Source organism: Carassius auratus, unplaced genomic scaffold (assembly GCF_003368295.1).
Source record: "Carassius auratus strain Wakin unplaced genomic scaffold, ASM336829v1 scaf_tig00214865, whole genome shotgun sequence".
In the NCBI taxonomy this organism is placed as follows: Eukaryota; Metazoa; Chordata; class Actinopteri; order Cypriniformes; family Cyprinidae; genus Carassius; species Carassius auratus.
In genome coordinates, this window is record NW_020527836.1 from 56453 (window position 1) to 71212 (window position 14760).

A 14760-nucleotide genomic window follows, 5' to 3' on the forward strand; every position below is an offset into this window, starting at 1 on the left:
GACAAAAGACAAAATATAAAATATGAGAAAATATGAGTTACTCATAATATCTTAAGGCATATTTTAAATAAATGTATCCTGTTTTGAGGGTTTTTATATTAACTGGAAAATAAATATAATGAGCTCTATAATATACCCGGCGCAATGCGACGCAAGGTGCAGCGCAAGTGTGTTTGCTAGTTTCAGTCTGGCGCTGCTAGCATTTTCTCGTCCAGCGCCATGTCGTTTAATTAGCAAATGCATTTGCACTCATTTTTGTGCCCCTGGGCGTGCTGGTCTAAAAAAGATTGCAAAGAATGCACAATAGACCAACTAAAACCTGGTCTAAAGTCTGGCGCAATGTTTTTTCTTTGTTATTTAAAGAGCGTACATGCTGCTTATTAAACACAGGGATGCACAGCAGCACACAAACATGCCAAATATGAAAAATTAAAGGATTGCAATGCATAAGATATTTTTTGTAGGCTATATATATATATATAGCCAAATTTCTTGCCAAATTCGTAGTGTAAATAGCAAATACGTCATGGCACGAGCGCAACTGGCTCTTAAAGGCAATGGAAGAAGAGACTCTGATTGGTTTATTGTACGTTACGCTCAAAAAACACCCATTACTCATCAAGAGAATAGGGACAACCCATTTAGACCATGCGCCAGGGCGCGCCAACCATTTTTCTGTCGTTAAAATAGCAAAAGTGGATTTGGACACGCCCTGAGTGCATACTTTGCGTCGTTAAAATAGGGCCCTATGAATTGGATTTTCTACAGTGTAGGAATGATGAAGAAACACAAAAGAAATGTGAAAAGAAAGATGATATAAAAGCGAAAGTGTTCATGAAAGAAAAAAAATATGTGGATTGTTTGGAAATATATTACCATTTCAGCGCCTCTCTACTCTTGCAAAGGGCAATTTCATAATCTGATTTCCCCTAATACATTGTTCAGTTTCTTTACCATCTTTATCTTCCCTCCATTCCTCTCTCCATTTCTCTCTCTCAGACTGTCAGCAGGCCATGCATAACATAAGCCTGGGAATTTGTGGTAGACAGTTGAAGATGTAGTACGTACTTAAAATTTCAACAAATACCACGCTGCACCCTAGAGCTGCAAGTATGCATTAAAATGCATTATGTTAAAGGGACATTTCATTTTCTACATATACTTTCCAGCGACGGACTTTGGCTTTCAGCATGGATTGGTGTGTTTATCACCATGGAAACCATGATCAGACAAGCCCCCACATAAAGAGCAGGACTATGAATTTTGCCACAGCACTCCTTTACATCCATTATCAATGTACAGACATGAGGAGCAGAATGGATGTGGGTATAGCAGGGCATCTGCAATGCAGCACAGGGTGTGCCCATATGTCTCAACCAGCGTGTGTGCGTTAACATGACAGTCCTTTTTAATTCCCTTAAAGCTGAAATGCACCAGTGCCTTGTGGCACAGTGAATCAGTAACTTTCTTGCCTAAGGAGAGGCTTGTCAATTGAGGGGTATGGATTTAAAACCACTGGAGAGGAGGTTTGGGTACTGGAGGTGTTTGGAGAAGGTTAAAATGAAAAGAAAAGATTTCAGAGAGTAGATCAATTCAGGAATTATTCATCTTAATTTGTGGTTCATCGATGCTCAGTAAAAAGTTATGAATACACCATATAAATCTAAGATTTAATAATAATAATAATAATAATAATAAATTAACAAAAAATACACAATAAATGCTCACCCCAAGGTTTTGTTTATTTTACCAGAAAAAACAAAATGAAATATTGTAAAAAAAAAAAAAGTATTATTAGAATGTAAAATAACTGTTTTCTATTTGTATTATTATATATTTTAAAATGTAATTATTTTTGTGATAGCAAAGCTGGATATTTATTAGCCATTACTCCAGTCTTTCATTGTCACATGATCCTATATAAATCATTCTTATATGCCAATTTATATGCCATTTCTGCTTAACAACATATTTATTTGAAAATATAAATATTTTGTAAAATGATTAATGTGTTAGTCACATTTGATTCATTTAATAATTCTAATATAATGAACAATATTAAAACTCTTTGATTTATTGATATCAGCCGATACTCAGATGCTCACTTTTTTTCTATTTAAATATGTATCAATATTACCATGATATCACTTTTACCTTCAACTTATGCTCACTTTAAAAACGCTAATAATTTAATAACACTGTAGCAAATCTCAAAATGTCTCAACATATCGAAATTAATATTCTGTGCACTATAATGTTGTGATATCTAAATTAACCTTTCACCAAATTAACATTTAAAATGATTAGGTTTTAATTTTAGGGTTTTATTTTTAATTTATTTACACAAAACCGAATAGAATTTTAATATGTGCAATTTATCGGTTATCAGCCATGAAATGATCTTATTTGACAGAATAGACATTGAATTTAATACTGGTGCACATCTAAATGTTTTTTTTTTTTTTTTTTTTTGTATGCACAATTGTATTATGTTAATATGGTGCTCTAAGTGGCTCAGTGAAATTCCATCTAATTTGTCCCCTGTGTATAATGTCCCCTGTGCCCGTTTTTGCACCAGCCTTCAGACACAGAAAACCACATAAAACGCACATACACATGCACACACAGACACAAAACCATCCCCGGAGATGAGCCCACAGGGTAGCACAACATTATAACATAACACAGACAGTCATTCACCCTTTGGAAAATGTATGTTTGTGGTGGTTAGAGGAGGGGGCCTTGTTTTCTCCAGATGTAAGTCTGTGTACGTGTGTAAAGAGTTATAGAATAAATATTTTGCATTTCAGAGATGACTCATTTTGTAAGTATTTGTGCATTGAAATACCCCCCCTGAGATTTGAATTTTTTTCTGCTTATCGGCTGTGGGTAAGCTCACACAATCAGCTCATCTGCTAGCTTGTCCTTTATGCTTGGTTGTGAAGGACTGGGCATCTGCTGTAGAGAATGCTGATGACCTACATATTCAAGATCAGACTGCAGAGCCACTATGCCAGGGAAAGGCCCTTAGCGAACGCTTCAAAGCTTGTGTTTGTGCGTGATGAAGACAGAAAGAGCACAGCTGGTCCACAGAGAAATAGACAAGAGGTCAGGAAGAAGTCAGAAAGCTCCTGTTGGTCATGGTTCTGGTGTTTGGATGGGACTCTATTACAGATACTGCAGACAGAAGAACTGACAGTCTTTCTGTTTTGCTAACTGGCTCCTTGTAACTTCTTATTTCATCCTCTTTTGTTAAAATTGTTCAACAGTAAATATATACAGAGACAAATTAGTATACCTATTATACTATGATTTCATGTGGTTGAGGAATTAAATCTGACATGTTTCTGATTTGCACTGCTTCCTAAATTTACTTTGCATTCAAGAAATATGTAGGGGGAAATATATTGGATGTAAGAGTAAGGTTAAAATGGGTTAATACTGTAAAAATACATTTATAGTGCATCAGACTTTATGAACTGAACAATATTAACAATACTTCGGTTAGTTGTATAAACCAGTGTTACTATTAAAACTATTAAAATTGTTTTCATTCATCAAAATAAAGCTTAAATAATATACAGTTTAAATATAAGATGAAAAACATAAACTGTAAAACATAAACAATAATTATAAATGATGCTTTGGCATTTAAAAAAAATTAGTACTTGTAAATAATTTATATTAATTGTAAATATTTAAGTATAATAATAATAATAATAATAATAATAATAATAATAATAATAAAGATAAATAGAAACATTCATTAATATTTTAAACTAATTTAATTATTAAAACCTTATTATTAAATTATATTAATTAATTAAAAAATGAAATGAAAACTGAAAATATAAAAATGAAAGGCAATTGAATAAATATTTATTTTATAAAAAATACAAATAATTAACATTTTAAAATTCTAAAATTGTTTTCATTGCTAATGTATGGTACCAGAAGCAATATCTAATTTTACAAACTGAACATTACTGTAAAAGTGCACTATTTATTCATTAATTATGAGTGAAATAGCGATTCTTTGTTTAATGAAAATTATTTGAAACAATTTAAGTATTTTGAGGATGCTTTTTAGCTTCTGCTCTGCCTTCTATTTGATTAAGTTCAAACAAGATTTCCTTGGTTTCCTGCATAATGACATTTAGGGTCAGGATTTGATTATTACCCGTCAGGAAATGAGGAAATTAGAGATGGGCATGATTTAAAGAGCTTTTACACTCAGCTACCAAACTCAAGATCAGAACACACTCTTAACATTTAATTCTTATTTAGCTACAGCAAACAGAGAATAGATGTTTTCTATATTCGTTCAGAGAGGACTGTAACTCTTTCAGGACATTATTAACAGCAAAAGTGCTTACCTCTGCACTCCTGCCCTCAACGATGCAGAGTACCGCCAGTCAGCATTTGGTCCTTTGGGCTGGAGAAGGAGAGAAAGAGAGAAAGATGAGGAGAGATAGAAGGACAGATAGGGTGGAAGGACAGAAAAGGGTTAGATACATTCTCATCAATAAATCATGCTGTTCTGTGTGTGTGTTTCTGTCTTGCATTTTAATATGAACCACAGCTAAAGGAGACCAGAACTACAGGGAACGATTATTGGCACTATGCCATGGCCCATGACTCACTGGTATAAAACTTGTATGTGTGCAGAGAGTGTTCTTCATAATAAAGCACATGAAGGACACTTGACATTCACCTAATAGCATACACAACATGACAAGGGATGCACGATATATGGTAACATATGATTAATGACTGATATTAGAGATTTTAATCTATCAGTATTTTTTCAGTATTTTTGTCAGTATTTATTCAGTATTTTAACTATAAAAAAGTTTCAGATTTACTTTGTAATCAGTTAATTAGTAATTAGTAAACTTACCATATTTTTTAGTGACTTTATTTTTCCCCAAAGTAATGGTAAGAACACATTTAATTAAACAAGAAATGTTTAGGTACAAAGACTCAAGTGGTATTTTCTTGTGAAAAATATCCCAATAATCTTTTTTATTCGTTTTACAGTGTGGATACTCTTTGCTATAATCTAATGCTCATTCAAATTAATCTTGAAGATACTGTAAATGTATTATTTACTGAATATGCACTTTTTATATTTTCAACTGTAATACTGTGATGACCAAATTCACCTCATAGCTTTGAAAATGACTGATTGTGGTGATTTTATTTCATTATTATAGAATCATAATTTTAATATTAGCCATTTAGCACTTCACAGCCGTAACACTGAAATAAATGCATATTTGGTATCAGCCAAAATGGTTATATCTGTGCATCACTTTAGCCGTTATCACACATTTTTAAATGACTTCGCCCTTTCTGCTCAACATCAAGTCCCTAAACATCTTTCTCTTCTCCCAGCATCCATCTCCTCAGTCCCCATGGTACGGGAATGATAGCATCCTGGGATACCAGCTGACCTCATGTAATATGACACTTGAGCATTTTCTGCTCTCAACCAAAGCAACTCAAACTGAGCATTGGTCACAAGATGAATATTCACCTTAAACATAAGAAGGTCATCTGTTCTTCCAGCAATTCTCAGTGAATAATTATATAGGTTGAAAAAAATCTAGGTTCGGGTAATATGTAATGGAATGAGGCACTAGTGAGTGGCCCACATAATTTGAGCAAATAGCATTCTTTAATCAGGTGTTTCGGGGAGTGGGGGGGGTGCATGCAAAGAGACTTCGCTTCGCTCACACAATGCAATTTGCAGGGCTTGAGAATCAAAGGCTGGAGGTTAATTTCATTGCCTGCTCTCTTATCTTGGACAGACGGCCTCTGCTCCTAAATCCTCTGCAGTGTCGAATGTGCTGCAGTGCCTCTCACAACACATCTGAGACTGTCAAGAGCATCTCTGCAAACTAAGTTATTCTTGTACTACAAACATTTTTAGACAATTTTTGTCTTTTTTAAACCATCTGCAACATCTTCTCCCGTGAGCCAGAGATCAAGGCTGTACAGCCTTTGGATCATGTTCTGGCTAATTAAAACACATTTCACGAATCCGTGGCTGACAGAGTGAACATGAATTCACGCCAATTACACTCACAAAAATACATCAATTGAGCATCCATGACAGCAGTGCACTGCACGTGCCATATACTAAAATGTATCCTATCTGCATTAACTTTGAGGCATTTTATCCCGAAATGATCGATGTGGCACCCAAAACATACATATATACATCAGTGTAATTTAGTGTACAAAAAAATAATGTTCAAATTCAAATACAATCGTCGAGTATAGACAGCGACATGGGAGTGGGAGGAAGGAAATAATCCTAAAAATGTGATGACAGCTACAGATGGGAGCAAACGCCTAAATCATCATAAATGCAATGTGCTACTCTAGAAAGTCTTGATGTTTGACACTAATGCAGGTTGAAGCAAAGCACTTTAAAGCTGCACTAGATAACCACACAGTACAACAGGAGATGAAAAGGTCAGAAGCTTCTGACACATTGGGCACAGAGCTTTATTGCAACTCTTGGTCCGACCAAATTACCTTTTACACTAAAACATATTGGAAACCAGAGTAGCACTGAGCCAAAGATCAATTATGGTTTCCAGTATATCTAGTTTTATTTCAATTTAGACAGAACTTGTGCTGCACATAAATGGTGAAAATTGCTTTAACATACATAATTTCCTGGTTAAATATTGTAAAATGAATATTTTTGTAATAAAAAGGTGATTTACCAGATAATTTCTGGTTTAAATCTACAAAATGACTCAAAAAGAATGACTAAATGTATGGTAAAATCAATAAATAATTTTTAGCATTTATTTATTATTTATTAAATATTTATTTATTTATTTAACATTTACTGTTATTTAGAATTTATGTAAAACCGCAAACACTGGCATCATGTTTAATTAATTAATTAATTTATTTTACTATAAATGTGATAGTTTTCTCCCCCCAGTTTTTTATTTTTTTATTTTTACGGATACATACATTATAATGAGACACACCTGTAGTGCTGCATCTGGCATACTAAGCCTGCGAACAAATCCACTCCCTCCTGTAAAAAAGCGCTCAGAGCCCCAGGTGCCACTGATGGGTCGGCCCGTGTTGTAGAACATGAACGTGTCGCTGCCCGATGTAGCAGTCAGACAGGTCTTGTAGCAATAGGTTTTGGTCAGCGAGCCATTACCCCGGACCTCAATATAACGAGGTTCAACCTTGAGGTCTCGTCTAAGCACCACATTGTTATTGGGTTGAGAGCCGCCACCACCTCCACCGCCCCCTCCTGAGCCGCCTTCCGCTTGGGCCTTCTGGGATACACAGCAGGGCGAACAGGACCCGGGCTGGGTGCAGTAGGCATGGCAGCGCACAATAGCTAGCACAACCACTGTCACCAAGAACACAAAGGTGGTGGCGCACAAGGCTACAATGAGGTACAAAGTCACATTGGAAAACAAGAGAGAGCTGTGAGGGCGGATAATTCGTTTGGGGTCAGGCGTGACTTTTAGTGGCACCTCCATAACAGCAATGTTGATTGTAACGGTGGATGACAGAGGTGGTTCGCCATGGTCCCTTACTAGTACAGTAAGACTGAAAGAGGTGGAGTTGTCTTCAAGGACGTGCCGCGTTGTACGAATTTCTCCTGTGTGTTCATGAACTTTAAAGAGCTCCAGATCGCTGGCCTGGTCCAGCAGATAGATAACCCATGCGTTCTGTCCTGCATCTGCATCATAGGCCACTACCTTTGTGATCAAACTTCCTGGATCTGCATTTTTCTGAACCGTCTCTGTTAAGCGTGTGCCATTGGCTGGAAGACTCAGAATCTCAGGTGCATGGTCGTTTTGATCCATTACGTAGATGTAGACAGTGGCTACACGGCTGAGTGGTGGGATACCGCCATCCTGAGCTTTAACCTGGAAGTGAAACTCCCGTAATGACTCGTAGTCAAAGGAGCGAAGGGCATATGCAACACCTGTGTCCGCTTTAATCGACACATAGGAGGTGACTGGGATCCCGTGATTGTTGTCATTTAGGACTGTGTAGGTGATGCGAGCATTTTCATTGACATCCGCGTCCTGAGCTTTGACAGTGCAGAGCGAGGCTCCAGGTGCATTGTTCTCCATGACATACACAGTGTAGGAGGTCTGCTCAAAGCGTGGAGGGTTGTCATTTACATCTGCAACGTCCACCTGAATGGTCTTCTGAGACGAAAGGGGAGGGTTGCCAGCATCGGTAGCGCTGAAGGTGACATTATAGGCTGCTGTGGTCTCACGGTCAAGAAAGGCAGAGGTTACCAAGGTGTAGTAATTTCTTAACGACTTGATTTTGAAAGGAAGACCGGGTTGAATTTCAAGGGTAACCTGTTTGTTAGGACCAGAGTCCCGGTCAGTCACGCTGATCAGGGCCACTATGGTATCTGCACGGGCATCTTCACGCACTGGACTGGATAGTGAAGAGAGCACTATCTCTGGAATGTTGTCATTGACATCCACGACCTCCACCACCACTTTGCAATGGGCTGCTACTGGAGCTGGGCCTTTGTCCATGGCCTGGATGTACATTTCGTACGAATTAGTGTCCTCGTAGTCCACATTGCTCTTGACTCTGATTTCTCCAGTGTTGGTGTCCATGTTGAACATCTGCCTGACCCTGTCTGGGGTGTAACTGCTGAATGAATAAAGCACCTCCCCGTTTGTTCCTTCATCTTGGTCTGTGGCATTCAGTTTGATAACCAAAGTGTCTTTTGGCGAATTTTCAAGCAGTTTGACTTTATATACCGAGCTGTCAAAAAGGGGGTTGTTGTCATTCGAATCCAAGACGCGAACGTTAATTTTTGCGGTACCTGTTCGTGCTGGTGTGCCACCGTCTGTCGCTGTCAGGATTAACTGATGATAAGGGGCGAGCTCGCGATCCAAAGGCTTTTTGAGAACGAGCTCGATGTGCTTAGTATTCAACGAAGGCTTGTTGGAATCGAGAGCGAAATGCTCGTTTGGGCTGAGCCGGTAAAATCGAACCGAATTGGTACCGATGTCCGGATCTTGCGCGTGTTCGATCGGAAAACGAGAGCCCGGCAAAGCCGACTCTGTGATTTCCAGTTGATACTCGTCTCTGGGAAACTGCGGCGTATTATCATTCACGTCTGTTATCTCCACCTCGACATTATGGTCTTCATTTGGGTCCTCAAGAAGAACCTCTAGATTCAAAACACACGCGGCGCTTGTATCACACAATGTCTCTCTGTCAATTCTCTCGTTTACCAATAATTTTCCATTCTTATGGTCCACGTACCTTTTGCCGCTGTCAGAGTTTACCTTAATCTTTCGGGTGGAGAGCTTTCGAGCATCCAAACCCAAATCCTGTGCAATATCACCTACAATCGTTCCACTCTCCGATTCCTCTGGCACGGAATATCGTATTTGTCCGAGAGCAAGGCCACAAAATAATAATAATAGTAAAACAGAAAGAGGCACTTTTTTGTCTAGGCAATCACATATCCCTGCAACAGCCATCGCAAGATCATATGATCCGCAGACGGATTAAAAACAGCACTCCGCCTTGTCAGCTTGCAATATCTTGCCTCCCACTTCAGCATTAAAGGTTTTACATTTATTTGCACAATGGCCTAATTGTCAGTTCCATTCTAAACGCGCACGGATACTTCTCTGATGCGTCCATGTTTCCTTTGTCCGCGCTTAGCCTTTTTTTCTCTCTATCTCTCTCTCTGCGCGCAGCTGACGGGTGTGTTTCCTTGCCACTGGTGCTGCGCGCCTCTCTCTCTCTCTTATCTCTCAGTTTCAAGCCACCCCTCCCATTCGTTTTCCTTTTCCTCCACTTCTTCATAGCTCAGTTCGATGGTGTTGGTGCGGCACACCGGGGGAGGGGATGCCTTCTCAAATATAATGCATTCTGATATTCGAAACCTTGTAAGAAAATATAACAGCTTGATGGAAGCAGCTAAAAAGCAACAGCTATATTTATCAATGTCATTATATTTGGAGAGGAAAAAAGCTACACGTTAATTAGAAAGCGACCATTTGGGATGCATTATCTTTCCATGAACTAGGCCAGTGCGTTTTAAGCTTTGGTTCATCACTTTTGGAGAGTGACGGATGAGGAAAAACACTTAAAATTGTCTGTAAGAGATTGGATTATGCTGTATAACTGGCTGTGAACCTATTAAAAATGCAAAAGAATGTAAAAAAATAAAATATATATATATATTTTTTTTAAATCTATAGTAAAAGTCTTAAGTAAAAAGCTGTTAATTGGATATCTCGCCATGTAGCAAACAAAACTGTATTTAAAAGCAAACGTATTTGTACTGTTTAATATTGTAAAAATGCTAAAGCAAAATTAAAAATTGTCTTTTATTTAGTTAGTTATTATTATTTAATTATTAAACTAATTTATTGTATTTTGGTTAAACAATAGTTTGCTGTAAAGTAAATCTACACCTGACAATCTGTAGAATCCCACTGTTTTGACACACTGTCAAAAATTATGTAAAAAAAATTGCCAAACTGATGAGTGAATTCAGATACTGATGAACAGCTGCTGTTAACCTATAGAATCATTGACACAAGGAGAAACAAGACACACACAAGAACTTCAACTGACTCCAGCCACAGCCTTAGAAGAAATCATCTGAAGATTTAAACAACTCAACAAACAGCTTTACCAGCTTGACGCATCACTAACCAGACTGACTTTACTTCTGTCAGACATCTACAGAAGATCTTATTGAGAGTTACAAAGATTTAGATGATGATGTTTTATTGTTTCGTTTGACATTCCCATTGTGGAAATCAGTGTTTGCTTTAGTTGGCCTCCTGACAAGTCATGGCCTAATGGTTACTAATGGTTAGAGAGTTGGACTCCCAATCGAAAGGTAGTGAGTTCGAGTCTCGGTCCGGCAGGAATTGTGGGTGGGGGTAGTGCATGTACAGTTCTCTCTCCACCTTCAATACCACGACTTAGGTGCCCTTGAGCAAGGCACCGAACCCCCAACTGCTCCCCGGGCGCCGCAGCATAAATGACTGCCCACTGCTCCGGGTGTGTGTTCACAGTGTGTGTGTGTTCACTGCTCTGTGTGTGTGCACTTCGGATGGGTTAAATGCAGAGCACAAATTCTGAGTATGGGTCACCATACTTGGCTGTATGTCATGTCACTTCTTCACTTCTTCTCTGACACTTGAATTTCTTCCCTCGAGTCATCAGACTCCTCAGCTCCATGTGAACTGAACTGAACTGCATACTTTGCACGTCCCTACATTCGCATATAATCTACCTCGAATATCATGCCTTGTCAATTAATATTGTCACCTGTTCTATGTATATGTGTCCCAGGCTGTTTCATTCAGGTATGAACATGCACATGTTCAACTTTTTAGCTTTTTTTTTATATATATATACTTTTTTCTTTCCAGTTTTAGTATAATGTTAGATCATTTAAGATAATTTAATTCTGTATAGTCTTTTGTTCAGTACATTGTGAGATTTGTAGTTAATGTAGTCTTGTGTAGCACCATGGTCCTGGAGAAATGCTGTTTCGTTTCACTGTGCACAAGCTGTATAGAGCTGAAATGATAATAAAACCTCTCTGACTCTGAACTTTAGCTTTTGTTTGATTGCAGTAACTATGTCTTCAGGATGTATCTGTTACAACAAAATTGTTACGATTGGCCAGGTGATGCTGACTGTTTCTGATAGCTACAATCTAATAGAATGACTTATAGTGTTGCTAAATTAATTAAGAGTTCAGTTGTTTCAGTGGATTGTATATAGAGCTATTGCGACTTAAAAATGAACAATAACATGACAACCAGAAAATAAGGACTTCAAAACAGATTGGTTTAAAGCACTTTGGACTATCATGTCAATGATACTCAAAAACAGACATCAACAATCAGCATATGAATCTCAACAATGGTGACAACCATGACTCCCATCATGCATTGTGGCATGAATAATTTATGCCGCTGAATTATCCACTTATTTTCTTGAATTCTTACTATGTGTTTGTATTTTTGCTTTTGTTTGTCTTGAGTTTTAGTAGCATGTTTTGTGTTGTTCAGATTTGATATGTTTATTTATGTTTTTTGTGATTCATATACTGATTCTTGATGTGTCTGTCTAAATTACAAAAAAAGGGTTATTATTTTTTATATAATGATATACAGTAAGAGAAAACACTGGGTAAAAATGAGTGAATCTGAAGTAAAATCAATCTATAAACAATACCAGATCTATTTATTTTTCTTTGGCTCTTTTTTGTTATAACAAACAAGTTTTAAAAACATGTTGTTAAAAAGTCACGGTTCAAGAGCCCAACTAAAGAAAATACTGATCTCCATGTTGGTAGTGAAAAAAAAAAAAAAAAACATTTAAACCTCAGTAACACTAAATCTAAAGATCTTTTCTGCAGACATCTGACAGAAATAAAGTCAGTCTGGTTAGTAATGTGCAGCATTTTTAAGAGTTGTTTAATCAGATCTTGAGAGATTTAATGTCTTCTTTTATTTCAGTTGATATTTCAACTGTGGCTGAAGTCAGTGTAGTTCTTGTGTTTCTATTTTCTTCAGTGATTCTGCTTATTAATAGCATGTATTCATCACTAATGCTCAATCAGCACTTAATTATCCACAGAATTATCTGAATAACTTAATTGATTCAGTGTTATTCTAACACTCTGTAGTGTGCACATTGTACGTGTTCATTTAAAACCAATGATTTTGTTGTAGGGTTTAAAGGGTTAAAGATGTAAGATGAAAAAAAAAAAAAACAAGAAACATAATTTAACAGTAATAAACTGTAATATGTACGGCAACAATCTGTAGAAAAACAGTTACTTACTGGCAGCATGGTTGCTAAGTCAAGGAAAAATAGCAATATACTAGATAAGAACCAGATTAACTAAATGAAAAAAGTTAATTTAACTGAAATATTCGTGAACATCCATAGAAAAAAAGCTATGCAAAGTCATACACTGATAAGGAGAGTAAATACTGAACTCAACTATATTAATGAGTTTTTGCACAAGAGAGATCTGTTTTAATGTAGTTTTGTGGTTCAACCATTGTGCTGAAAGGAGTCTAGTGCCTGTGCTTCAGTCAATGATGAGCCACAACGCTGATATTCTGCTGCTTTATTTAAAAAGAGTAAATGTGGCGTTGCTGATACAGTGATGATCTCTGTGTTAAGTACTTCTGCACATGCATGTGTGCTTTAGCGAACAGTGAACTGCAACGGTTTGAGTAAAAATCGTGTTTTTAGTTACTTTACTATTACATATTAAGTGTTTGCTCCTTCTCAGTGGATTCAGATAAAATACGTTCACAGTACTAACATCGTATGAATGCTAGGTTTTAAACTCAAGCTGTTTGAAGCAATGGAAGCAGAGTTAATTAAAATGGTGTAATTATGGTAAAACACAGTAAAAATTAAGTTGTAAATTAATGGTCGACAGTTGTAAATAAACAGTACCTTACTGGCAAACCTGCTGCCAGTAAATTATTGTTATTTGACATTACAATTTTTTACAGTGCTGCAACTTCTCAAACATGATTATCGTTTTCAGCCCAAAGAATGGCAATCAAAATTATTTCTAAATTTTTATTTATTTTTATTGGTCACAGAACGGCTATATTCATTATAATCTGTAATTATCATTGCTCCAGAATGTGCAATTCTCTCGCCGCCTCTCTCTCCATCTGTGGCTTTGACTTCAGACAGACCAGGTCATCAGGGCGTGCGCGCCTGGGGCCTGATCTCTGTGCATCCGTCAAAAAGCACCACATGAGGGAGCGTATCACTTGGAAACCGATGACATAAACAAAGCTAGGGCAGACTTTCAGCGTAAACCCGTTGCATTAGAGTCGCCTCATGTCATTACCATATAAAGCGGTAGGTTAACTCTTCATTCAGATCAGAATTCAGCCTTTTTTTTTTTTGTAATTACTGCCGAAAATTTTATTAGATTTTGATGTTTTAATGTTAACTAGATATTTTGTGCAACACATTTAAGAATGAAATGGGCCATTCATAGGGTCAAGATTCATTACAATAGGACTGTAACTTTTTTTTGCAGTAGCCTGTGGGGTCACTAAAACACAGAACAGCAGGTGGCAATTAAATATCTTTGTTCTATGCCAGACATTGTAGGCTGAATTTGTATTGATTTGGGATCACTAATATACACACACACACACAAAGTGATGGCCAAAATATTAGCACTTATTGACTATATTAACTATATTCCACCATTTTAAGTCAGTTATTTTATTTCTTAATAACTTTTTTCTGTAGTGTGTCAGTAGGAAATATCAGATTACATTTCCAAACATTAATTTTGCCATTAATTTTAATGATGCAGTGAGATTTTTGTTTGCAAAAGGAGTCAACAGCCAGTGCTCCACACAGAGATCCGATCTCATCATCCAGTCTGTCTAGAATGACATGAAGGAACAGAAGAAACCGAGACAGACTAAATGCAGAAGAACTGTTTTTTATTAAAAATAACTTTTAACAGTACTGTAGCTTTGCAGGTAGATTTCTTGAAGCATCTTGGAGACTTTGCCACATTTCTTCTCCATTTAGTCTGACTCAGTTTCTTCATGTCATTCCAGACAAACTGGATGATAGGGAAATCAGATCTCTGTGTGGAGCACAGGCTGCTGTCAGACTCCTTGTGCAAACAAAAATCTTACTGGATTATTACAATTAATGGCAAAAAAATAAATGTTTGGACATTTA

The 14760-nt window shown here is 37.0% G+C and overlaps 1 protein-coding gene across 3 annotated transcripts in view; it reads right to left on the bottom strand.

Annotated features, from left to right (window-relative positions):
* The window catches only part of LOC113093105 (protocadherin alpha-C2-like), a 36712-nt gene that overhangs the window by 9575 nt on the left and 12377 nt on the right, over positions 1-14760 (bottom strand). For 2 of the 3 annotated variants that reach the window (XM_026258950.1, XM_026258949.1), the window contains exon 2: positions 4377-4435. In XM_026258950.1, the coding sequence (XP_026114735.1) occupies positions 4377-4435 (59 nt within the window). Of the gene's footprint in view, positions 1-4376; positions 4436-7016; positions 9790-14760 lie in introns of those variants that run through there. The other variant, XM_026258948.1, reaches the window with a different exon arrangement.